Source organism: Marmota monax, unplaced genomic scaffold (genome assembly GCF_021218885.2).
Source record: "Marmota monax isolate L192 unplaced genomic scaffold, Marmota_monax_Labrador192_F-V1.1 WCK01_AAM20220418_F8-fsc00068, whole genome shotgun sequence".
Taxonomy (NCBI): Eukaryota; Metazoa; Chordata; class Mammalia; order Rodentia; family Sciuridae; genus Marmota; species Marmota monax.
The window spans coordinates 5,205,561-5,232,418 of record NW_026692352.1 but is presented as its reverse complement, the minus strand read 5'-3'; the positions used below and the strand labels follow the sequence as shown (position 1 = coordinate 5,232,418).

General features: G+C 42.3%; 1 protein-coding gene across 3 annotated transcripts in view; it reads left to right on the top strand.

The window, feature by feature from the left end:
* The window catches only part of Xrra1 (X-ray radiation resistance associated 1), a 65,965-nt gene that overhangs the window by 33,509 nt on the left and 5,598 nt on the right, over positions 1–26,858 (top strand). Inside the window, exons 9-14 of one of the 3 annotated variants that reach the window (XM_046441969.2) lie at positions 8,875–9,003; positions 9,691–9,908; positions 16,812–16,852; positions 20,610–20,735; positions 23,498–23,591; positions 24,300–24,415. In XM_046441969.2, the coding sequence (XP_046297925.1) occupies positions 8,875–9,003; positions 9,691–9,908; positions 16,812–16,852; positions 20,610–20,735; positions 23,498–23,591; positions 24,300–24,415 (724 nt within the window). Of the gene's footprint in view, positions 1–8,874; positions 9,004–9,235; positions 9,909–16,811; positions 16,853–20,609; positions 20,736–23,497; positions 23,592–24,299; positions 24,416–26,858 lie in introns of those variants that run through there. The other 2 variants (XM_046441971.2, XM_046441972.2) reach the window with 2 other exon arrangements.

Here is a 26,858-nt window from a genome sequence, read left to right as displayed (position 1 = left end):
GCAAGGCAAGCACTTTACCAACTGAGTTATATCCCAGCCCTATGTATAAATTTAATGCATCAAATTTTCAAAAAGTAAGAATAATCTCAGTAAAGGTAGATACATGGGCAATTTTTAAAACTAGTATTATTGTAACAGCAGTTTGTAATTCCACATTTAAAATATTATGGGCAGAGAAGAACAATCTGTATCCAAAAAAATACATGTGTAATTATTCCATTAAGAAAAAATAATTGCTGCTATTTTTTGAAGGAAGGTATCTATGGCAGTCAATCTTGTACTATTAAGGTGCTCACTATCCCCAAAATGGTGAGCAATGGCTTCTGCTACTGCCAGATTGTGTTTTCAGTAGAGGTGATAACCAGATTAGCTTTGGTGAGGACAAGTGCATAGCCTTTATCTGTACTTCTAAGGTCATTTTTCAGTCCTGAATATCCAGGAGAAAATGAAGTGACATTCATGTAATGGATCACTTTTCTACCTAATCGTTGAGAGTCATCTATAGTCATATGGCATATAATTAAATCTTCATATTCTCTATTCATTCTGAGAGTCCATTCATGTAAGTTTTCTCCAGACCTCCCTGTTAGCATTTTTCATTTTTTTCCAAGCTTTCACTATTCAACTAAACCATTATGTCACTGCCCATGAATCAGCACAGATCTGTGCTTCTGGCTATTTCTCCAACCAACAAATATAACAGTCAGATATATACTGCTCTAAGTTTTGCCTACCTGGAGGATTTATCTTACCCTGTCTTTTAGGTTGCTACTGTGTGGGGCTATAATAATTCAGTAGTTCAGTTTTGGTTGATGTCAGCATATCATGCAAAATCATGATAGGTGCCACTGGAATTTGAGTCATATATTCTCAAAACTTTTCCAGACTTGCTGGAGACTGATCTCAAATAATGTTTTCTCTACACACAAAAACAAATAGTATGTAATCTCACCATATGTGAATATGTTAATCTCATAGAAGTTGAGAGTAGAATAGAACAGAGGCTTGGGAGATAAGGGGGATGAAAGGGATAAGGAAAGGTAGACCAATGAGTACTGAGTTATAGGTGGATAGGAGAAGTAAGTTCTGGGTTCTATTTCACAGTAGGGTGATTATAGATCGTAAATGTGTTCTATATGTTCCTGAAAGCCAGAAGATTTGAGGAGATAGCTCTGCTTATCCATATTTAAATATTATGCAATGTATATATGTATCAAAACATCACATGATACCCCATGAATATGTACATTTTTATATGTCCACTGAAAAAAATTTAAAATATTGCTTTCACTTGATAAGGTAGTTCTGTTGCACATTCAATTCATGATGAGTGTCTCAGGTCACATGGTCACTTAGTGTCCCATGGCCAAGTGATTAGTCTGTACCAACATGCAGTTGTAAGCCAGAAACTTTTCAAAAAAGAAAACAATTATCATAATAGCACATAATTTTGCTCAAAAATGATTTATCCTCTTGGTACCTACAAAAGATTCTATTCATAGCATCTTGCCATTTATCATCCAAGCCAGAACATATTTCAGAGGGAAAAAAAGACATTATTGATAACTATTTTGGAACAACAGGTGAAAACTCAAACTGTCCTTGAAAAGCAGACTGTCCTGTACACCTATTTGCTATAGTCCAGTTGGATCAGTAGAGTGGTAATCCCAATGGAGGAGCAACTTGTGCTGCAGTCTGAACCTAATCTTGCTGTGGGTTACAATGAAAACTGATAACCTTACAGGATGCTTAGTAAATGGAACAAAACAACCCAAATGTTTTATGTGAAATCCAAAAATATTTCAGAAGGTGCAGGACTTTGTATTTCACATTGGAGTTATATTCCAATGCAGACACCTGGACACCAAGAAAATTAAACAAGATGGCAGTCCCCTGAATTTGTGTGGGGTTTCTCTCCATCCTGTGCCACACATGTTTCTTACTAAGACATATAGAGTATGTGTGACTTTCCCTGATCACTAGGTTCAATCAGCATGATGGTCTGTAGGATATCAAAATAATCAAGATCCCTGTGTAATAGATTATGATAGTGTTTAAGAGTTGATGTAGCCCTGAGGGAAGAGGACAAAGGTGCCTTTCAGGTGAAAGCAGGGTATTTCTGATAGTTCTTGCTCATTGATAAAGAGAATACATCTGACAGATTCTTAGCTGTATCCCAAGTGCCAAGAACTGTGTTGATTTACTACAGTAAAAAGATTCCAGGGGACTGGGGTTGTGGCTCAGTGGTAGAGTGCTCGCCTAGCACGCACAAGATGCTGGGTTCGATCCTCAGCTCCATATAAAAACAAAATAAAATAAAGGTATTGTGTCCAACTACAACTAAAAACTATTAAAAAAGGTTCCAGGACTGGGGATATAATTCACTGGTAGAGCATTGTCTAGCAAGCATGAAGCTCTAAGTTTGATCCCCAGCAAAAGGGGAAAAAAATCCACTTCTGAAACAGCAGCTAAAATTGGAATTAGTGCATGATTAACCTCATAGAAATCTACAAGTCTTCTGCCAGATGTGGTGGTGCATGCCTGTGATCTCAGCAGCTTGGGAGGCTGAGGCAGGAGGATCTCAAGTTCAAAGCCAGCCTTAGCAACTACCAAGAATAAGCAACATAGCAAGACCCTCTCTCAAATTTTTAAAAAATGAATAAATAAATAAAGGGCTGGGAATGTGGCTCAGTGTTTAAGCACCCCTGGGCTCAATCCCTGGTACCAAAAACCAAAAGTTTGCACAAGTTAAATAAACACTGGGTATTAAACAGGACTATCATAGGAATCACTATCCTTCTATCTTTCTTTATTGATTGATTGATTGATTGATTGTGTGCTAGAGATTGAACCCAGGGCCTCTACCAACTGAGCTATATCCCCAGCCATCTTTCTAATCTTTAGTGCTTATAGTCATCTCTGTAGTTCTCTATGGGCTATAGTATTATTTTTGGTTTACTGTTGGGGAAGAAAAGTCCCTGGGGTTTCAATTGACACTTTCTTCTACCTCTTTCACTTTGTTGGTCAATAAACAAATACAGGTATTCTACCAGTTGTTTAGTATGTCTATTTCAATTACACATTTAGGAACTAACTACAAAGAAGGTTTATGGCTTCACTGGGTCTATTTAGCCTGAGTCTAAACTTCTGTTCTTTTGTCTGACCTTCATCCCCCACTTTGAGTGATGGACCACCATGCCATTCATATCCCCAGACATTAGTACCAATTTGCAAATATTGTCTAGTAATTTTATAATCCTAGTTTAGCACTGCTCAGTGGAACTTTCTGCAACATTGGAAATGTTCTATACAGACATTGTTCTACGTGGTAGCTACTTGGCACATTGCGTAAAAAGTGGTTAGTGTGAGGGAGGAGCTAAATTTTCAATTTTATTTAAACTTAATTGGTTTAATTTTAATGTAAAAAGGAAAGTGACTGAGAGGCCTCTTCTTGTGGGCAAATTGGATTACTTTTTTCCTCACCAGATTGAGAATTTCTGGTGTTCTACACTAATAACTCCAAGTCCTCTTAATCTCTATAATTAAGTTATAGAGATTGAAATTGTTGGGACTGGGGTTGGGGCTCAGAGCACTCACCTTGCACATGCGAGACCCTGGGTTCGATCCTCAGCACCACATAAAAATATATGAATAAAATAAAGGTATAAAAAAAAGAAATTGTTTGAAGGTCGCCTTCAGCTTCTGAAAGGACTGCACAGTTTCTAGTGCACACTTCCTCCCAGGGTATGTCCTTCAGTCCCCTGAGAGCATGGCCATTTTATAATGCTTCCATTCTGTGGCATACCTTGGACTTCTATTTTTGGCCCTTGGACTAGTAAAGTTGTTAGAATCTTTGCTCAACTTCTCAGCCTCTCTGCCACTTCTTTTTTTTTTTTTTTTTTTTTAATTTTTTTTTTTTTTTAATATTTATTTTTTAGTTTTCGGCGGACACAACATCTTTGTTTGTATGCGGTGCCGAGGATCGAACCCGGGCCGCACACATGCCAGGCGAGCGCGCTACCGCTTGAGCCACATCCCCAGCCCTCTGCCACTTCTTGAGACAGCAGACAACCCTAGGGAAAAGTGGCACAAATGTAACACAAACTCTTTTGGATCTCCTCCTTCTTTCAAATCTTGGTCCCATAATTCTTCATAGCTCATTATTTCCCAGGTAATCTTAGAGCATATTACTTTAAAGTATATATTTTGCTTGGTTTTTCTCATTTTTATTCAGGGGAGAGTTAGCCCACATTTTGTAGTCTGTAATATCATAAACCTTTCCATTTATTTTGGCCAGGTGTTTAGGGGCACTCACAAACTAAATTTCTGACTAGTATTTTGGTGATCAGTCTGATGATACACATTTGGGCTACAGTTTTGCAAGAGGACCAGTCTCCCCAACTCCCCTTCTCTGTTCACTCTAAGATAGTTTTTCCTAGCTGTGGGTTAAGGGGAATGGATTCAGTTCTGGTTTATGCCATCCTGAGGTTTATTGCTTTAAGATCCCAGATTCATGTTGGTGGTCTCTGATTAGATGCCCTACCATCATTGTGCCCCGGGGCTTTCATTCTTTGGCCCCACTAGACTGTTAAGACACAGTTCAATTTCAGTAGGATCAGCAAATTCCTCTGAGGCCCAGCTGACTTCCTATGCCTTTTTCTCTCTGGCATACTCCTTCCTGCTGTCTTCATATCTCTTACATCTTTTTAAATTTTATTCATTGTTCTAGTTGTTGTCAGTAGGTAGCCTTGTTGCATAAAGTAGGGCAAGTCTCCACCACCCTGAACTTCTATTTCCTTGTGTAAAGATGGGGAGAATAAACATGCTTCTGTCTACACAGAGTATCAACTGAGCTCATTGTGCTTTGAAGGCAGGTTTCATTGTCATTATTTTCTTCACAGCCACCTGTCCTTGCTCAGCATGCTCTGAATTTCTCTTCTTCTGCCAGCCTCTTGTATATTAGTGCTCTGCAGTTTCTACCTTTACCTCTACTTTTTAAAAGTAATTTTTCTCATCCTTTGCAAGTATATGGGTTATTTTTCTACTTCACTTCTGTCTTCTGAACTCTAAGCCCATATTGCCTATTTATACCAGGCTCATCACAAACACCCCACGCCCAAATCTCCTCCTCGTCCCTCCCTGGCCCTAGTGCCTGGCACTGCTCTCTTATCTGCTATGCCATTGTCCAGGCTGGAAACCTGGGAATCCACTTGAGCACTGCCCTCTCTCCCCCCAACATGCATTTCATCACCAGATACTGTGAAATGAACTTCATAAATGTTTCTGGAGCCTGTTCATTTCTGTTATCCTCCTGATTGATCTCAGTCTCTAGCTTCTCATTTCCCAACCCATCCTTCGTCCTGTCAGCCAGGGTGAGCTTTCTAAAATGCCCTGTTTAGGGTCCTTCAGCAGCTTCCCAATATCCTAAACTCCATTAACATTGCTCACACAGCTTTTCATGGCCTGCCTCTTTTATCTTCCTTTCTCTTCACTAATTTATGCTAAAAATCATCTGTTCTGAACTCTTTGCAAGTTTCTTGACCTTAAATCATGCTATCATCCTTGTCTGCATGGGTTAGGGGAATCGTATCTGACCCACTCCATCTTTAGACTGCTCTACTCCTTGTTTTGAGCCAAAATCTGCTCTCCCAGTAGGCCTATTGCCTTTCTGCCTTGGACCATGTAAGATTCTTGGGAGTGACCAGTACGGAGTGGAAAGAAATTGTTACCTCCTCTTTTCTAATCATTCTATTCCTAATAATGCCACATAAATGGCATTGGCTTTTTAGCAGCCACATCATGAGTTCTCTTTTATGCAAACAGTCTGTTCTGCTCTGTTTCCTTGTCCTGTGTTTGCATCCTGGATTTTCTGTATCTTTTTTTTTTTATTGGTTGTTCAAAACATTACAAAGCTCATGACATATCATCTTTCATACATTTGATTCAAGTGAGTTATGAACTCCCATTTTCACCCCAAATACAAATTGCAGAATCACATCAGTTACACATTCACAATTTTTACATAATGCCGATTTTCTGTATCTTCACATTTATACTGATATTAGAGGTTTCTCAGTTTTATTTTGCTTTCTGCAGTGCTTAGCTCGGTTCATTAAGCCAGATATTTTACCTAATTCAAACTTTGAGAATGTAAAATAAAAAAAAAAATCCCTTTTGCCATATACATAGAGGATCTGAGCCCAGAGATGCTCAACACCATCTAGAAGTCATGCAGCAAGCAAAGCAGCAGCAGCACCAGAGCCAGAGCTCAAGTCCCCTGATCCCCATTGCCATGCTTCTTCTCATGTGACTCACAAATTCCCCTTGCTGGATCCAACCACTGGGTATACTCTTAGCTTCTAAAAAAAAAATTATGTTAAATCTGTCACATTTTAATTGGTATTAATTCTGTTTGCTGAGAGAAGGGATAATTAAAATCTTCCCCTCTGAACAACTGGAAATATCAGCTTCTCCACCTGGCAGGCCCTGTCACTTCAAAGAGTCCTTCTTGCGAGAGGCTGCTGCAGGAGAGCCTCTGAAGCCCGCAGCCCCGCTCTTTTAAGACACCTATTTTATAGACAAAAATGAACCTTTCCCATGTTATAACTAGGGCAGAACTTTCAAAAAGCAAGGCAGTGTAACTTATCACAGAGACAAGACAGAGCTAGCATCTCCATCATGAAGTTCAAGAGGAATTTTTTTTTAATCTTATCTCTTTGCTGTTTCATTGGAGTAAAATAAAGATTGGCCAACTATCATAAATCTACAGAGCTGCTGCACAGTGTTCTGTTCTTGCTCTCAGGCAGAGATTTAAAATTCAGTATTAAAAGTTGGTCCTTCCAGGAAGGGGAAAAGCTCACCTGTGACCTTGAAATACCATGAACCAAAGGCTCCTGCCTTCCCTGTTGAGTGTTTCTGTCCTTGGACTTCAAGCCTATTTCCCACACTGCTGCCAGGGCTCTTCCTGAATCCTTTTCCGCCCTGCCCCTTTTTTTTGAGTTAGATCTATTATGTTTATCATCTATAGAAGTCAGAAATCTGTTTTACAGAAAGGGAAATTTCTTATAAAAACACTGGGGAATCTCACAGCCATGTATGAGAGACATATTTAGAGAATGTAGGTCCTGAGTACTGTGGAGCAGCCTGGAAGTCCTGTCTCTCAATCTCACATCTGCTCTTTTCTGTAACTTGCCCCGTTTCTCCTCATTGCTGGGATGTGTTTGTACTTCTGAGCCTCATGGTAGGAAAGATACCTGTCTAGCACTTCTAATTATGTTACAGATCCAGCCATAAAGAGGTGATTTTGTCTTCATTCTTTTTCACAGTGGTTAAGAGCATGGCAGATTCCCTCTCATTCTTTATGGTCTAGCTTAAGTATTGCCTTCCCTGAGCCTTCCCCACCTGCTTCTGTTAAAGCACTTGTCCCACTATGTGTAGCGTATCTGTCTCCTCATGAGACTGTAAGCACCCTGAGGGGAATAATATATTATTTTTCTTTTTGTATTCTTAGTACCTGGCTGTACAAATGTATGTTAAAGAGACTCATGAGTGTGAATGAATGGATAAATGAATGAATGATTTCTGTTCCCCTTTATCAGTGAACTCTCTTGATTTCTGTGTGTGTTCCTGTGCTAGGTTTTGAACACTGTCTACCTTTGTTAAACTCTCTCTTATCTAGCCCAGGCAACAGCCACCCCTCCATATCTACACCCTTTAAACCCACATGTGGTTTGAAGATTTGCAACTGTGATAAGTGGACAGCGGGAATGGAAAGAGGCTGGGGTTTGGAGTCAGGGAAAACTAGATTCTAGTTTTCACTCTACCACTTTCTAGCTCTGAGACTTTCAGCATGTCACTCTGAGCTTATGTTTCCTGATCTGAAAAGCAGAAGAATAATATTCATCCTCCCCACCGAGATTCTGTGGTAACACATAACATCTAACACAATGCCAGGAATATAGCAAGCTCTGAAGGAATGTTTGTTTCCCTTCTTCTTCTTGTATTTGTGTTTGTGGCATATATATATATCTGTATGTTTGTGCCTTGTCTCATGTCCATGGGTGTTTTTATCTTGGTGTGTGGACAGGATGGAATCTGGAGGGAGGAATAAAAATGGGATTTGAGTCATCTGCCTGTGTATTTACATCGAGTTACCCAGGCCTCATTCAGCTGGAACACAAGATCACATTAATAGTTGTACGTAAAATGCCATCCCTTCCTGCCTGCCTGTGTAATTCAGGACCTCAGCCTCTTAAATCTCACTCTTAGGTTTTTCTGGAATCCTCTGAGAGTTGAGTTTAAAAAGACACTTCTCATCTACTAACATGTACATTTTATAGAGTCACTCGAGAGGAGATCCTCACTACAGCCAGGCACAGTGTCCTTTATCCAGTCTCCCTTAACCCCACTTGGTGGCAAAGCTGTGGTCCATACCAATACTAAAGTCATTGTCTCCTGGTGCTTATATGGTTACCAGTCCTTGGGGTGACACAGCATTCCCAGGAGTCAGCTCTGAGCCACAACTGTGCAGTGTTCTACCTGCAGGATGCTTCCCACTCCTTGGCCATCCATACCTTGCTGACCCAGGTATCATCCAAGAGCACCACCAGTGCCCCTTACCCTTCCCCAGCCTGGCCTCATGATGTGTGTAAACTTTATCCACACAGAAGATTTTGTGTACAAGTGGGGCTTGGGAAAGGGGTCAGTGGGGAGGAATCTCACCTGTCTATCTCTACAGGGACCTCTCTTGGGAACTAGAGAAGTCCCCGAGCTGGTTAGTCCTCCCAGGTGACTCCCTGTCCTCCATTTCTTCCTGGGGATGGTAGAGCATGTGTCCCCTACTCTGCTCAGTACCCAAGATCTTTACACTCACAGGGAAGCACCCATAACATCGCTGACAAGCAAGAAGTATATCCTGAGGTTCCCGGCACTGGAGACACTGATGCTGGATGACAACAAACTCTCCAATCCCAATTGCTTTGCCAGCCTGGCAGGGCTCAGGAGGTAAAGCCACAAGCCTGCCTCCTTAGGGCCCACCCTCTCTCACCCCAGCCATGCTCATGCTCTGAGTGCTGTTCTGCAAACCCAATGACCTGGTTTAAGGCCCAGCTCCTCCACTTATCTCTGCTGTGTGGCCATGGGTAAGTGATTTCTCCCCTCTGAGCTTTAGCTCATCATAAAATATATATATATATATATATCATCAGTAAGAACATTTCTGATCATGTGACTGGATGAGAAGCAGCAGAGAGAAAGGAGGGTAGGAGGAGGTATTACCCAAGACAGCATCCTGACCCAAGGAAGAGAAGGACAACAACATCAAATCAGAAAGAGAAGTTTAACTGCTGAATTCTATGTATTTGGTTGAAGTAAAGAAAAGTCTAGCATTTAAATGGCTAAGTTTTAGATCCTTAAAAATTTCCTTTGGATTCAGGAAATTTTCTGACTTTGTGACAGGACACTTACATATTATCTCATTTAATCTTCACAAGAACCTTGGAAGGTTAGAAGTATTCTCCCCATTTAGAGAGAGGGATATTGAGACCCAAAGAGGAGAAGTCACTGGCTCAAGGTCACACAAGCGAAGGAGGTATCCAAGATGGATTCCCTGTTCTTTCCCTAAGTTGCTCGGTGCATATTCCTGAGGTGTCATTACTGCTGTGATTCTGTATTCACTTTCCTTAATTGAAGACTGAAGAAGTTAAGCCTGGACCAAAACAGGATTTTCCGGATCCCGTACCTACAGCAGGTTCAGCTCCGTGATGGGTCAGGGGACTGGGTTGGAAGCCATATAAGTCCCCAGAAAGAGTCCCAGTTCACACTGAAGCCCAAATCATGGATCTATGAGCCCTCAGATGAGCATCCGGACTATACCATACTGCCCATGAAAAAGGATGTTGATCGGACAGGTGAGTGATGCCCCTGTTCCAGTCGCTAGCCCCATAATGGGAGTAAATGTCTGGGAGTTTATCCTGAAAGTCTGTGGTTTCCTGGGGAACTGTTGCATTTAAACTGAACTAGTCAATGACTCCCCAACTGGTTCTGTTGGTTAAGGTGCTTTTGAAATCCAATGAAAAGTGAATAATTTCTTTAAAATCTGAAGTAACAAGAACTCAGAAGGAAGGCTTTCCAGAGATGGTTAATTCTATGGTGTGTCAGTGTCCTCATAGAATTCGTACCTTCTCTGCCATCCTCAGCCTGCCCAGTTGTTCTTTCTTTTAGCCTTGTTTCCATTGAGGTCTCAAGGTGGCGACCACAGTCCCAAGAATCACACCCACATAGCAGCATTCAAAGGCAACAAAAAGAAATGTTACCTGTATTATAAACCAAAATCCCTTTAATGTAGGAATATATTTCTGGATTATATGTTTTGTTCCACTATATTATATGTTATTGCACCACTACCATGCTGTTTGATTTTTTATATCTCTTCTAAATTGAGAACATAATTTACTTTAGGTAAAATACAGAAATATTGTGCAGGGCTTGAATTTTTACATATATCCTTTTTGTACTCCCCATATTACAGTGCAGAACATTTCCAGTGTCCCTTCCAATCAGTACCTCCTCCAAGAATAGCCACCATTCTGGGACTTCTAGCACCATAGATTAATTTTCCCTGATTTGAAATTCATGTATATGGAATTGTATGGCATGTGCTCTTTTATGTCTGATCTATTTCACTCAGTGTTTTGTCTGTGGGATTCATTAATGTTGCTGCATATATAGGTAGTACAGTCTTTTTTCATTGTTCTTGTTTATTCCACAATTTAATGACCCTTTTTACTGTTGACAGACATTCTGGTTATTTCTATTCTGGCTATTATAGTAAAGCTGCTGGAACATCCTCTTCATATCCTTTGGTAGACATAAGCACCAAATTAGTGGGTCATGGACTATAAAAGTATGTTGAGCATTAGTAGATACTGCCAATGCTTTCCCAAAGTTGTGCCTGTGTTTACTCCCACATTGATCTAAGAGATTTCCAATTATTCCAAATCCTCACAAATGCTTGGTAATTCAGTCTTTGTAATTGTAGCTGTCTTGGTGGCTATATAATAGTATTTTGTTGTGGTTTTAATTTACATCTCAAATAACTAATGATACTGACTACCTTGTCATGTGTTCATTGGTCACTTTGGCACCCTTTCTTGGAATTGACTGTTCAAGGATTTCTATATACATATTGAGTAGTCTGTCTTTTTCATGTTGATTTATTGGGTTCTTTATATATCCTGGACACAAGTTTTTCATAGATGTGTATATTATAAAACTCTTCCAGTGTGTGACTTGTTTTTTCATATTCTTAATGGTGATTGTGTGTAGAGTGGAGGGTCCTGGAAATTGAACCCAGGGGCATTCTACCATTGAATTATACCCCAAACCTTTTTAATTTTTATTTTGAGACAGGATCTTGCTAAGTTGCCAAGGCTGCCCCCAAACTTGCAATCCTCTTGCTTCAACCTCTCAAGTTGCTGGGACTAGGTAGATGCCACCACACCTAAGTTAATAGTGACTTTTAGTGAACATAAGTTTTAATTTTAATGAAGTAAAATTTATCAGTCTTTTATTTTGTGGTTAGTGCTTTTCCTTTCCCATTTGAAGAAGTTTTTTGTTTGTATTTGTTTTTGTTTGTTTGTTTGGTACTAGAGATTGAACCCAGGGGTGCTTAACCATTGAGCAACATTTCTAACCCTTTTCATTTTTTATTTAGAGAGGGTCTCCTAAGTTGCTGAAAGCCTTGCTAAATTGCTGAGGCTGGTTTTGAATTTGGGATCCTCCTGCCTCAGCCTCTGGAGCCACTGGGATTACAGGCATGTGCCCACATCTGACTATAAACAAATTTTGATACTTAGTAGTCTTTTAGCTAGATCATTGTCCTTCAGAATTGCTGTGCGTACTATAAGGCTTTTGCATTTTCACATAAATTTTAGAATCAGCTTGTCAGTCCCCATATAAAATGAATTTGATTGAAATTTCACTACCTTATAGGTCAATTTGGAAAGACTCAACATTTTTGCTACCTGGAGTTTTCTAATACATTAAATAACATATCCTAGGAATTTTTAGGTCTTTTCTCAACAATACTTTATATTATTCAATGGTGAGATTGTACATATCTTTAATTAGATTTATTCCTGGGTAGTTGTTTTGTTTATACTGTTGTCATTGATATTATTTTTTTTAACATTTTATTTCCACTTATTTATTGCTAGTACATAGAAAGACTGAATTGTATCCAGTAACTTTTCTAAATCTATTATTTATTTTTTCTAATCATTTGTAGGTTTTTATGGATTATCTATGTTCACAACCATGATCTCTACAAATGATGATCATTTTATGTCTTCTCTTTGCCAATCTTAATACCTCTATACCTGTTTAATGCCTTATTTTGCTGGTTAAGACTTCCAGTACAATGTTGAATTGAAGTACAGGGCATAGTGGCACACGCCTGACTTGAGAGGTTGAGGTAGGAGAATCACAAGTTCAAGACCAGCAAGACTCTCAGCAACTTAGTGAGACCCTGTCTATAAATAAATAAATAAATAAATGTAGCTCATTGGTAGACCACCTCTGGATTCAGTCCCTGGTATCCCCTGCCTCCAAAAAAATGTCAAATAGAAGTGATGATAATAAATATTAAAAAATTTTTCTTGCATTCCTGGAGAGGTTTTTTTTTTTTTTTTTTTTTATTGTGAATGGGTATTAAATTTTGTCAAATGCTTTTTCTGGGACTGGGGCTTTAGCTCAGTGGTAGAGTACTTGTTTAGCATGTATGAGGTCCTGGTGTTGCTTGACTGCTGATATCAGATGGGCTTTGGGGAGCTGAGAACCAGGTCTCTGAGGACAGAATACTGGCTAGTAGGCAAAATCAGACTGATTTATAAAAGTGAGAAACATGCCAGGTGGACTCAGGTGCTGCTGGGGTAGAAACATGACTCCGCCAGCATTCATAGGAACTGCCAGCAGTCAGGAAGCGCATGGAAAGCAAAGGAGGAAGCCAGCCCTTCCTCTTCTAACTCTGCAGTCTTCCTCTCCAACCACCCTATTGTCAGAGTCTAACAGGAAACCAACTGGCAAAAACCTGGCTTTCAGGTTTTCTAAGCCCCAGCTCCAGCATCCTAAAGCAGAATAGAGAAGAGTTGATTTGCAAGTCAAACTTGGAAATTAATAATTGACATGATTATGTTATTCAATGAGTTCTCCAATAAAATTTTTCAGCCTACTTGGTTTGTTAACTTTGGAAACAGGCATATTAAAGTCTCTCACCAGCCAGGCACAATGGTGTACACTTACAATCCCAGCAACTTGGGAGGCAGAGGAAGGAGGATTACAAGTTCAGAGCCAGCCTCAACAAGATCCTGTCTCAAAATAAAAAATATTTTTTAAAGGGCTGGGGATGCCGGACATGGTAGTACATGCCTGTAATCCCAGCAGCTTGAGAGGCTGAGGCAGGAGGATGGAGAATTCAAAGTCAGCCTCGGCAATTTAGTGAGGCCCTAAACAACTCGGTGAGATCCTGTCTCTAAATAAAATACAAAAAAGGGCTGGGGATATGGCTCAGTGGCTAAGCACCCCTGGATTCACTCCCCAGTCCCAAAAAATGGGAAGGGGGCAGGGGATGTGGCTCAGTGAGCTCCTGAGTTCAATCCCCAGTACCTAAATAAATAAATAAATAAAGTTTCTCACCACTAATATGGATTGTCAATCTCTTTTTGCATTTCTGGCATTTTTTACCATGAAGTTAGTTATCTGTTATTAGGTTTGCAGCTTTTATCTCAGTAGATTGTGCCTTTTAATCACTGTAAAACATCATACCTTATCTTTTTTGGCCTTGACTTGGCTTTTTATTTGATATGAATACCTATGTTAATGTATCTCAAAAACAATATGGCATTGCACACTCAGGGGTACTTTACCATTAAGCTATGTTCCCAGCGCCCCCACCCTCTTTTTTTTTTTTTTTGAGAAGGGTCTGTCTACATTGCCCAGGCTGACCTTGAACTTGCAATCTTCCTGCCTCAGTCTTCCAAATTGCTGAAATTACAGGTGTTCACACCAAATATGATTCTATTGGTCTTTAGTATATGTTTCTATGTATCTAAGTTTTTTTCTTCTTTTGTGCCTTTTTGTGAGCATTAACTCTTCTTTTAGTTCCATTTTTCCTCAAATTGTTAAAGGTAATACATTTCATTTCTGTATTTTTAGTGGTTATCCTAAGATCCTATTTATATATTCAAACTCACCTTTGTCTGTCAATAACTAGAATCAACCAAAAGTAAGTCTTCCCTTTAATAAGAAGAAAATCTTAATGTGCTTTTTTCTGCTAAACCCCACCCCTGTTACTTCCCATAATGTAATAAACTCTAATAATAATTTAGATTGGTTTTGATTTTTTAATTATATATCAACTATTCTTTAGTTGAGATATTGAACTGTTAGTTTTACTTCTTTCTTACCCCACTGTTTGTATCTCAAAGCTTCCTCTTTGTTAGATTCTTTATTGTGTGTATAACTTAGGTGCAAAGTTGAGTCTTTATGGCTGAATAAAACTCCATTGTGTATATATACTGCACTTATCTATTCATCTGTTGATGGACACCTAGGCTGGTTTCATAGTTGGGCTGTTGTGAATTGTGCTGCTATTACAGACATGAGTATGCCTGTGTCACTACAGTATGCTGACTTTAATTCTTTGGGACAAATACTGAGGAGTGGTACAGTTGGGTCATATGGTGTTTTCATGCCTAGTCCTTTTTTTTAGTACTGGGGATTGAAATCAGGGGACTCAACCATTGAGCCACATCCCCAGCCCTATTTTGTATTTTATTTAGAGACAGGGTCTCACTGAATTGCTTAGTGAGTTGGATATCCATTGCTGAGGCTGGCTTTGAACACTTAATTCTCCATTCTCAGCCTCCCGAGCTGCTGGGATTATGGGCGTGCACCACCATGCCCGGTTCCACGCCTAGTCTTGTGAGGAATCTCCATATGGATTTTCATAGTGAAACCACACATCTTTGAAAGAATTCTCAAAAATGAAATTATATCCTTTGCAGAAAAATGATTGGAACTATAGACCATATGTTTAGTGAAATAAGTCAAACTCAGAAGGTAAAGGGTCCTATTTTTTTTTCATATGTGGGAGCTGGAGAGGAAATTAAGGGGAGATCAGTAGAGGAAAAGGACCAGGGGCAGGAAATGGGGAGGGAGAGGGGAAGTGCTGGGGAATGATAGTGTCCAAATTATATTGTTATATTGTGTGCATGTATGAATATGTAGAACAAATCATATCATGCACCAATAAAATAATGTGGGGGGAAAAACAGAAAAAAAATGTGTGGTTTCCTTCATCTTGGAGAAAATCTTTTTATTTCCCTCTTGATATTCTCTATATGGTCTTCCTCTGAAATTCTCTTGAATTCTAAAAGTTTTGGCCTATCATCAGCTACTCTTTTCTCTCATGCTTGAATTTCTTTGCATTTTGTACTGTATTCTGAGAGAGTCCTCAGGTCCATCTTTGACTTTGTGAATTAGCTCTTTAGCTGGGTCTGTTTTTGTATCCAGCATATTTATTCAGTCCTTTATTGCATTACCATATTTTAAATTTATGAAAGTGTTAGTAGATTCACTTCCACAACAACCTACTTTTATCTTAGAAATGAAATAGCTTTTCAAATCTCAGAGGATGCTGATTATTCTATTTTAAAGTTTTTACTCTTTTTGTTAAACTATCTGTTGTTTTTTTTTCCAGTGCTAATTTCATCTATATTTCATGACTTTGTTCTCAAGGTAAATTTTCATGAAATATTTGGAGATTCTTGATTGTTCCTTTTTTCACATAAGAATCCCCAATCAGAAGCTTAGAATGCAGGTTCTGACATCCAGAGTCACTCTTGACGATTGTGGAAGGGCAGGCTTGCATGTACGCATGGTGTAGCCCACCTTTCTAGAAGGAGGTGCTCTCTGTTTATCAAGGGATTATTGCTCAGGACCCACACTTGCCACCATGGCCCATCCACCTACAAACTCTCAACTTTGTTCATTGTACAGACCTTTCCCACATGGCTCACAGACCCTCATCTATGGCGGGCTTTGTTTTACTTCTTACTATTTATTTATATGTGACCTTTCTCATTATAATATCATTAATGTGGGGAAGGGGTCCCCTTCACCAGGGTGAAGGCAAGTGACATCTACACAGGACCCAGTCTCAGTGATCATTTGTTAGGGTGAACTCAGCTATTTTTTGGCACATCTTAGTAAGATGGTCCTAAGAAATAAATCTTTCCACATCCTCTTCTTTTGGCCCATGCGGCTGACTGTGCTGGCTGTCTCTCCTGAATTCACTGACTTAACACATTCTATTTCTACTAAAATGACAAAGAGTATTTTCAAATGCTTTGCCAGGATTTTTATACATATATATTTCTCTCTTCTAAAACAGCTGGTTAGCTTTTTGCTCAGTGTGGACTCTAATAGCTCTGAGGCTAGAAAGAGCTTACATGTTGCAAAGTCAGAAAGAAGGTCAGTGTGGTTGAGATACAGTGATGAGGGCAAGGTAGCATGGTATGAGATGGGAGGCAGGGCGGGGACCGACCTTGTGGGGCCTCCCAGGCCTGGTGAAGTCCTAGTGCAAGGGGACTTATTTCCTGATGGATATCACAGCTTTTCCTTTTCCCATTTAGCACTGGAACTGGTCTAGAGGGTATCCTGCTGATGTAGTGGGGGGCAGATGCAGACCCTGGCCTCTCTGGGAGTCAGTCTGTGCTCTTACCAACCTTCATTCTATTTCTCTTTTGTTTCAGAGGTTGTGTTCTCATCTTACCCAGGATTTTCAACCTCAGAGGTAGGAACTGCCTAATTTATATTTGCATACTTGAGTTAGAACAACATTTCTATTTATTTAATTACAGTCTCACATATGCTAAGTAAGCACTCCTCCACTGAGCTACATCCCTAGGCGAGGAACATTAATTTTAATAGGAAAAAAATGTTAAAAAAATAAAAGGAAATGAAAAAAAATGTTTTTTGGTTCCTGAGAGGCACTTCTATAGGCCATTCGTTGAACAGATGTGTGCTGGGTACCTATTAGGTACGAGGCACCGTGCTGGCCCCTAGAAGGGCAGTAGTGAGCTAAGCAGATAGGCCCTGACCTTGTGGGCCCACAGTCTAGCTTTCGCTGTCCTCAGATGCCATTCAGCATAGCATATTAACAGTGGCTGCTTCAAGTGACAAAGCTTGCTGAAGTGCGGCTGCCACCAGCATGAAGCCCAGAAGGTCTCTAACAAGAATCTCCAAGAGCTGGAAAAGTTCTTACCAAATATACCACTACCCGGATCCAATCCTTATTGTCAAAGTCTTGGATGCTTGATTTTTGTCAGCACAGAAAATTGGATTTTCTTTCAGGGCAGATGTTCACAGACCAAGCTCATGGAGACTCATGTACATAAACTAAATATTGATTTGTTCACTTAAAATAAGAAGTACAACTCTACATTTACCCAGCTAGTTCCTTGAGAGGCAGCTCAGTACACTGCCTCCTCACACAGATTAAAAAAAAAGTATGTGAGAGATTGTACCAGTTTCTAGAATAGAAATATTAACTATTGCTGCATAAGATACCCAAAATTACTGACTTCAAACAATCAATTTGAAGGCACTTATTATTTCTCACAATTATCTAAGTGAGTTGGGTGGTTTTACTGGTTTCACCAGCTCATTCATGCAGCTACATTCAGCAGGCAGCTTAGCGGGGAGCCGGACTCATTCAGGTGGACAGATGACGTGGCTTGGCCTTTCCATGTGGTCTTTTCCTTATAGCATGGTGGCAACTGGGTTTCAGGAGTGCACAAGAAAATTTCAAGATTCTGAAATTCAAAGAATGTCACTTTACCACGTTCTCTTGGCAATATAATAAGATTGCATACAATACAATTCTGACACTGACTGTCAGAATTAGTACAGAATTAGTAACTGCTCTCACTTTACATACCAGCCACAAAATCTGGGGGTCCCCAAGCTGTCTAAATAAAAAGATGAGCTAAATAAAAAGACACATGAAGTGAGATTTAGAAGGGCAAAAATACAGAGCTTCTACACTCTCTCCCATGGAATCAGGACACCTCACCCTCCCAGCACATGGATGTGCTCACCAACCAGGAAGGGCACCTAAGCCTGAGCCAGGGCTTTTATTTATATATGTATATTTCTCTCTTCTAAGACAGCTGGTTAGCTTTCTGCTCAGAATGGACTCTAATAACTCTGAGGCTAGAAAGAGCTTGCATGTTGCAAAGTCAGAAAGAAGGTCAGTGTGGTTGAGATACACTGATGAGGGCGAGGTAGCATGGGATGAGATGGGAGGCGGGGGCGGGGGGACCGACCTTGTGGGGCCTGTTGACTTCATGCTTGAACTCAACCTCGAGCCCCGTTTTCCTTGCAGGTTGTTCTTTCAGGACTGGTTAGCCCCCATCCTGAGTCATCTCATCAAATTCTGGTGTGATAAGTAACAGAGGCATTCCTGTCACTTAGGAAATTCCAAAGGTTCTAGAAACTATGTCCCAGGAACCTGTCACAAAGATCAGACAAATTATTTATATATAGTCACCAGTCAAGGGGGTAGAGATATGGATTCCCCTTTGAATGAGAGGAGCAGCAAAACCACACTGCAAAAAGGTCACGCATCTGGGGATGAGGGGCTTGTGAATGCTGAACTGTCTCCCATGGAAAATGAAAATTGGTAGGATTGTTCAGTGATTAGATCCCAGCTGTCTGGATCTGAGAATCTGGAGGATGAGTTAGATGGTTGCATCAGAGAGGCCCAGGACAGGGCCCTCTCTGTCCTCGGGAGGCCAGTCATGCCCTCATGTCGGGACACTCCAGCTTTTCTTTTTCTGTGCTCTAGTCGGACTTGCCCACCTTCAGCTCACCCAGTTCCCTCTAAGCAGGCAGTCGCATGGAGCTGGCTGCCTTATTACTAGATTCAGGTCTGGGCTGCTTGCCACTTGAAGGCCAATATTCAGGAGAGAAGAGTTGGTAGGAAGGAATCAGGTTTTTTCAGTGGCTGGCACCTCGGAAGATTGGGAGGGGTGTCATCCTCAAAGCTCCATCCTGAGGAACTCTGGGCACAAAGGGCTTTTACAGGGAGGGAAATGAGATCCAGGGAGACAGGGGGCAGAAGGCTGTGTGCTGAGCAGGGTCTTCATCCTCCGGGCCATTTTATTTTTTCCATTAGTCAGAACGTCACAGTGGACCTCAGAGTCTAGGGGCCAGTTCCTATATTTTCTTAAAACAGATATATTATTTTCCTGCAAGTTAAACCTCACAGTAATTTGCATGCTTTGTGTTAGTTGATGTATACAAGTAAAGATTAAGGAGGGGGTGACAAAGGTCACCAGATGTTCTGGGTTCTGTAAATTTAAAGAAAGATTATTTACCAGTTAACATCTTATTAACTTTTTAAGAATTAAGAATTAAGAATTGAGAATGCTGGGGAAAGGCAGGGCATAACACACTCAAAAGGACCAGGGAGAGGAAACAGCCTTGCAGAAGGGCGCAGGGAGGCGGCCACTCTCACATGAGCAGACTGTCACCACAGTCGCTCTCTCAGGGCTTCATGTTGGGATCACCTGGTCAGGGGAGTCATGTACATTTCCAAACAATATCATTAACTTTACTCTTTAGCCCATGACTGATATCTCAATTGTATGGCTTCACAAATTGACTCAGAAGGACAGAAAAATATTTGTCCCAAAGTGAGTGCTCCACAAACACTTATTGAATGAACAAATGAAAATTGAAAATTTGCCCAAGATTATATAGTGGTTAATGGAGCTCAGGACAGTATTTAGTTCCTCCTAACCTTACCATCAGTATTTAGTTCCTCCTAACCTTATCCTGTAATGTCTTTTGGTCTCATGTAATTCAGGGCATCAGTGAATGAACTGAGTTAGTAGGCATGATTAATCTAGCAGTTTCATTTTTCTGCTTATCAAATAAATATGTTGGCCCTGAGGCAATCTGAGTTGTATGAGAGACCATGCCCTCAGGTGACTCAGATGGACCAGGCCACATTCAGACCCTAAGGCCTGACTCAAGTCATTTAGGATTTAACTGTTGTTTCATCCTTGAATGAAGAACCTCCACTGGGGGTTGGGACTAGCCTGTCAGACAGGTGTCAAGGCTGCTCACTCCTGCTGTCCCTCTCTCTACTAAGAAAAAGGTCCCTTAACAATGCAAGGGGCTTCTCCAAAATATGAGCCCAGCTGCATAGAAAGGCCAATTCAGGATCAACTGCTGTCGTCAGAGGGTGGGTATGAGGCAGAGTGCTGATGAGGTTTGCAGGGGTTCGCTAGTGTCCTGTGGCCCCAGAGAACTCTGAACTGGGTGTTGAGAGTTTTCCACGTGTGATCTCAGAGAACTCAGAGCCAGAATTCTAGGCCCTTGGTGACATCTGCCCTTGTGACCCTAGATGTGTCTATGGCCAAGCCTCTCTAGGAAGGTTGTTCTTTTTACCTCACTCAATAGGAAGGTCTTTGGCCATTGGCAGCCTCTACCTCCTTATCATTAGGGCACTTTGACCTTGACTTTTTTTTTTTTCTTCTAAGACAACCAAGGTATGTTCACTTCCACCCATATTCAAGATTCTTCCAGTGAAGTCACTGAAGGCCAGGAACCAGACACTGGCCCCACCCTTCCCGGAGCTGAGGTACCTTAGCCTGGCCTACAACAAGGTGACTCTCTGTTTCTCTACCTGCTTCCTTAGGGGCACAGATGGGAGGTGGGATGGAGAGCATTATGGCTTGAAGACGAATCCTTCCATTCCCTGATTCCTTCAATTCCACAGTCCTTCAATTCCCAGGAATTCTCAAGGTGGGGAAAGTAGACAGAGTGCAGCCAGGGCAGGAATCCCTCTATCCAGTCATGGATATGTACTTAGCGCTTCCCAGGTGCCAGGCCCTGAGCTAGGCATTAGGGATACAGCTGTGAAAACAAAGTCTTGACCTCTGATCTTTTGGAGCTTATCAACTGAGGGGAAGATGGGTACTGGACAGTCAGTCATTATAATCATCAACATAAACATGCTTAGTGTTATAAAGAAATTCCCAGTCATATGATGAGGGAGGGCAACCTCATATTTGGCATCAGAGAATTTTCTCAAGGAAAAATGGTGTTTGAGCTAAGATCTGAATCAATAAGTATAGTCAAGTGAAGAGGGTAGGAACAGCAGATATAAATCGCTGGGACAGATGTCACAAATTTTTCCTGTATTTTCCCAATATTCATAGCCTATTTGTTTTTCTGTAAAATTCCACTTATTCATTTATTTGGGGGTACTGGAAATCAAGATTCAGGACCTCGTACATGCTAATCACATGCTCTATCACTCAGGTACATGCCTGGTCCATGTTTTTATTTTAATTTAATTAAAATATTTTCAGGTTTTTCTTGTGATTTTGTCTTTGACCTATGTGTTGTTTAGAAGTCAGTTGTGTAATTTCAACATCTTAGATTTGTTGATTTCTTTGATTTAATTCTCTTGCAGTCAGATAACATAATCTGTAAGATTTCTTTCTTTTGACATCTATTTGAATTGCTTTGTGTTCCTCTTTATGGTGACTGTCCCATATGCATTTAGAAAAACTGTGTCTTGTGCAGTGTGAGGGGAAAACATTGGTAAATGTCAGTCGAGGGGCGGCTGGTGTGGCTCAGATCTTCTGTGCTGAGGAGAGTGTTAAAGTCTCTGGTCCTTAGTTTGGCTCTCCTTGCATCTCAGCTCATACCCAGAACCTGCTTCCTCTCTGCTGTTTGTCGCAATAGCCTTCTTTCAATTCCTCAGCCGGATGCGGGCCTCCCACATGCCATTCTTCCTGCCTGTGTTAGAGTAACACTATCTGATGCAACAGACTTAACATCTCCATCATGTAACGCAATAAAAGTTTATCTCTTGCCTTTACAAAGTCCACTGTGGATAATCCTGGTTGGCAGGTTGTGGCCTTCCATATGATTATCCAGAGACCCAAGTCCCTCTGGCCATGGCTGTGTCATCATGTGGGGTCTTAAGAGTCCCCTTCTTGGTCCTGTGTATCTGGTGGGTAGATGGTCGGTGGTGGGAGTGTGGTGAGAAAGCGGAGGCTCTGCGGGAGATTTGGGTGTGGGCTGTGCCTGACTTGTGCCCACATTGCACTGACCACAGTTGAGTCACATGACCACACGGAGGGGCACCAGAAGCTAGCTGTGGGCTGGGGGCCCAAAAATGGTCTTGATGCAGATGTGTCTCCGTGACGCACTCCATCCTCCACTGCACTCACTAGTGACCTCCGGCCCTCCTTCAGATCTCAGTGTCGCCTTATCTTACCCTCTGGCTGGGTCGAATGGCCCTAGCACTTCGTGCCCCTTTCTTTTGCGGCACCATCACAGTAGTCAGGCCACTCTCCTTTGTGTTATTGTTCCTCCCGTACTGGTTTCTCAGTACACAGTGCTCTTTGACGATAGGCTTTCTTGCTGTCTCACTCACTGCCAGCACAGTGCTTGGCACACAGTAAGTATTCAGTAAATATATGTTGGTTGAATGAATAAAAATGAACATGAACAAATAAGTTAATTGCCCCGTGGAAATTCAGGGTCATCCAGTGAGGCTCCGGAGGAGTCCAGCTCAGGCGTGCTCTCTTTCCTGCCCTTGGAACCTTAGTACCTTCGATGGGCCCTGCACCCCACCCAGCACCTTGCAGTATGTCCAGGGGCCTGAGAAGCCACTGCTCCACTCCTGGCCCCTCTGATATCCATGGCCCCGTTACTGCTCCCTACTGCTGGTAGATAGCTTCCCTGAGGTAGTCCCCAAGTGTTCCAGTCACTCTGCTCAAAAAGGAGTGTGTAATTTTTGTCTTCAAGGCTGGTTTGGCCAAAAAGAACCTTCTCAGGAGTAGAGCAACCTCTGGGCCCCAGACAGCCATGAGATGTCCCTCATACTGGCTCTGCTTATCTCTTAGTTTGGGTAGATTCCCTGACAGCCTGCCCTCTGCCCTCCCCAGAGCAGTGCCTAGGACTGGCCTCAGGAAAGAAGCCCTTGGGAATGCTATTGACCGGCTGGGTGGGGTGGGGGGTGGGGGGTGGAGGTCTGCCTTGCGGAAGGTGAAATGTCAGGTTGTATACTGAAATCAAAGTCAGTGCCCTCGTCCTTCTGGACTCTGTGAGACAAGCACTCTGTGTGTGTTCTTATTATTTGTCACTGTCATCCCTAAGACGAAGAGGGAACATTCATAACTCTCAAACATGAAACAGGGATGGTGGAACTTTGAGACAGAGGGCAAGGTGTTCTGAGCATGAGCGGCTGATAGTGCAAGGACAGGCACTTCCCAGAGTGAGGTCCAAGCACAGCAGTGTCTCCTCCTGACTCTGCCCCCTTCTGTCCCTGCAAAGCAGGGCCTATCCCCTCTATCCCTGGGTGGAGGTGAGGAGCCCGTCCACCTAATGGTCTCTCCTGCATTTGTTACAGATCGCAAGGGAGGATGCCATTCTGCCAGTAGCTCTCTTTCCATCTCTCTGTGAGCTCATCTTTCATAACAACCCTCTGGTGGCCCACACACGAGGTATGAGGTCTGCACACTTGCCCCCAACTCAGTGTTAAGGAGCAGTGGAGGCCAGGCCCGGGCTCTGCTCAGTGTTGGGGTGGAGGAGATTCCCAGTGTGTTGGGAAATGGAGAAAATACATAGCTATGCTGCTGTCTACTGGCATATCCAGCAACTGTGTGATGCTGTCATTATTGTCCCCATGGACTTTGGTGGAAACTGAAGCCTAGGAAGGTTCATGATCTGCCCAGAGTCACACAGCAAGAAAGAGTTGGGAATCCAATACTGGAAGATCCCCGGCCCTGCATTAGCTCTCTAAGCTACACCCTGCTTTGCAGAGCAGGTCTGTGTGGCCTCATTTCCTACTTCCCTTCTAGGGAGGGGAGTGGGCCAAACCGCAGTGCTCTCCCCTCCCACAGCACACTGAATGCAGCAGTGCTGTGTCATAGGGGACACCACTGTCCAAGATGTGTCAGCTGGAGACATGCAGTCTTGGGCCTGGAGTGACACCTGGGCATTCCTAATCCTTGCTCCACACTGTTACCCTGGGACTATTCTGTGCCTCAGTTTTCTTAACTACTGAATGGTAATGATATGGTACCTACCTCCTAGATAAGAGAATGAAGTAAATTACATTAACACACATGAAGCAGTTGAACTGCCTGGCACATGGCAGTCCCCAGGAGATGCCAGCTAATAGTCATCTTATTTTCCCATCATGGCACCAGGAGTCCCTCCACTGCTAAAGAGCTTCCTCCAGGAGCAACTGGGGATCCACTTAATTCGAAAGAAGGTAGTAAAGGCTAAGCATCACATTTTGATGCCTCAGAAGGAAACGCGGAAGGTAAGTCTTCCAGGACAGGACCCAGCCCCAGGGGAGGCGTTGCCTGTTTTAATGCCTGCAGACTTGCCTGGCAACAGAACCCCCCCCCCCAATGCCTGAACCCCTCCACTAGATACAGGATTGCCTCCTCCCTGCCCTGCTCTGATGAATAGGATAGAATCAGGAGAGAGAAGACGGTCAAGAAAAACCCCAAAAGGTAGGCAGGAGCCTCAGAGATTATTGAGTCAGTCACTCCCTAGTTTTACAGAAAAAGTAAAGCCCAGAGAAGAAGTGGGGAGGAACCTGCCTTGAAGTTGGAAAACCCAGGGCCTGGCTCCGACACCTCCCGCAGCTACCTGATCCTGGGCGACAGTTGCAAACCCTGAGCTTCAGGTTTCTCAACTCTGAAACCTCCCAGAGTTTCTGAGAGGACTGGATGAAACAACAGACATGAAACCATATTATAGACTCCCCAGACTCATCCCCATGTAGGTCACGTCCCTCCAGCTGCTCCAGGACCAGAGTGCCTCTCCTGCCCACATCCACTGTCCAGGTCGGCCGCTTCCTCTGCAGGTGGATCCAGGGCTCTTAGGCTTGCCTTCTAGGGTGCCATGAAGTCAGTCACATCTCTCTTTCATCTGAAGAATCTCAAAAAGTTCTGTGAAATGCTCCTCCCTCCTGAACTTTAGCTTTTATACAGCCAAAAGCTGGACTAGCTTGCTGATTCCCAAAGCTACATACAGTTGGCCCTTGCCCTGCCCCACACCCTTTCTCTGTCCAGCCATGTCTTAGATATCTAAGTCCTGAGAGGACAAGAGCAAGTATTTAAAGTCAGAAACAGACAAATTCCAAGGATTTCCATAATCTTCCCCCAACTCTTGCCTTCTCTAAGGATTTCCTACCTCCCAGCCCATCCACCAGCTGGGAAGGAGGAAGAATCCAAGAGAGCTGAGTGCTGAGTACACAATCCTCTCCCCACTTTACAGAGCACCCAGCCCAGCACTCTGCTGAGCACTTGTACACATGCTGTCGCATGATATTCAGCCCGTAAGGAAAGATTCAGAAAGGTACGCTAAACTACTCGTTAAATGTTAGTACTGGCAGTGGCTAGGGAAGCTGAGGCAAGAGAATTGCAAGAGAACTTAGTGAGGCCCTAAGAAACTTAGTGAGAGACTATCTCAAAATAAAAACAAAAGGGTTGGGATATGGCTCAGTGGTAAAGTGCCCCTGGGTTAAATCTCCAGTACCAATAACTAATAGATGATAGATGAATGGATAGATAGATAGTATTGGGATCCAGAGACCTCTCCTCCCATCTAAGGTTCTGAATAGTAGAGTTAGATAAACACAAACTCCAATGGCCAAATGGGAAACAAATCAGTGCTTTATTACTTTGGACAACACCCTCTAGGCTGGACTGCAGACCTGGCTTAGGCTGGGGACCACCTAGGCATACCTGTCTTCCCCACCATGCTAGGCCATCTCCTTGGGCCTAGGCATGGGCAGGTCTGGGGAAAATGGAGAACCTGCTGGGGCAGGCCTGCAGTCCAGAAGTGCTAGTGAGAACAGAAGTGGAAGATGGAACAGCTGCTGTTAATGTCAGGCAGTCCAGCCCAGCACGACGCCAGGCCCAGAGACTGTCAGCCTCTGACCAATTACAGTATCCATTCTTCCTGTAGCCATGGCTGGGAGTAGTAGATAGAGAGTGCACCATCCTACACTCCTCCCCAGTCCAGGAGAGAGAGATGAGTATTTTTTTTTTTTTTTTGACTCTGCATGCCTTAGACTTCATTGAGGTTTTATGTATTTTCAAAAAGAAAAAAAAAATTTCGCACCAGGGATTGAACCCAGGGTGCTGAACTAGATCCCTACCCACCCCAGTCCTTTTTAAAAATTTTTTATTTTAAGACAGAATCTTGCCAAGTTGCTGAGGGTCTTGCTAAGTTGCTGAGGCTGGCCTCCAACTTATGATCCTCCTACCTCAGTCTTCTGAGTCACTGGGATTACAGGTGTGCACCAAGATATTTTCTTTAAAGAGAAATTTATTAAAATGACATCCATCATACTCCTGTCTGTTGAGTAGCCTTGCATACATCATCCCACTTGGGAGGACTCTGAAATTTGGGCAGGGTGGGAACTGTCTCTCCTTCATGGGAGGAAGTGGAAGTACAGAGGGTAGAGCTGTACTCCAGCACCAATGTTCCTGACTTGAGTGCTTGGGATCTTTCCACCACACTACTCAGACTGTAAAGGTATACATATAAGTGCACCAGATACCTTTGAAAAAGAATGTAAACAACCTACCATGTTACAGGAAGGGAGGAGCACAGGGGCCTCAGCTTGGAGTCAGAGGAGGAGAGGACGGTGACAGGCTTTTGCTGGTTAAGGAAAGGGAGCAGTTCAACAAGAAGGAAATTATTTTGGTCCTAAGCCCTGCGATAGATTTGCCTTTTGGATCTTTACA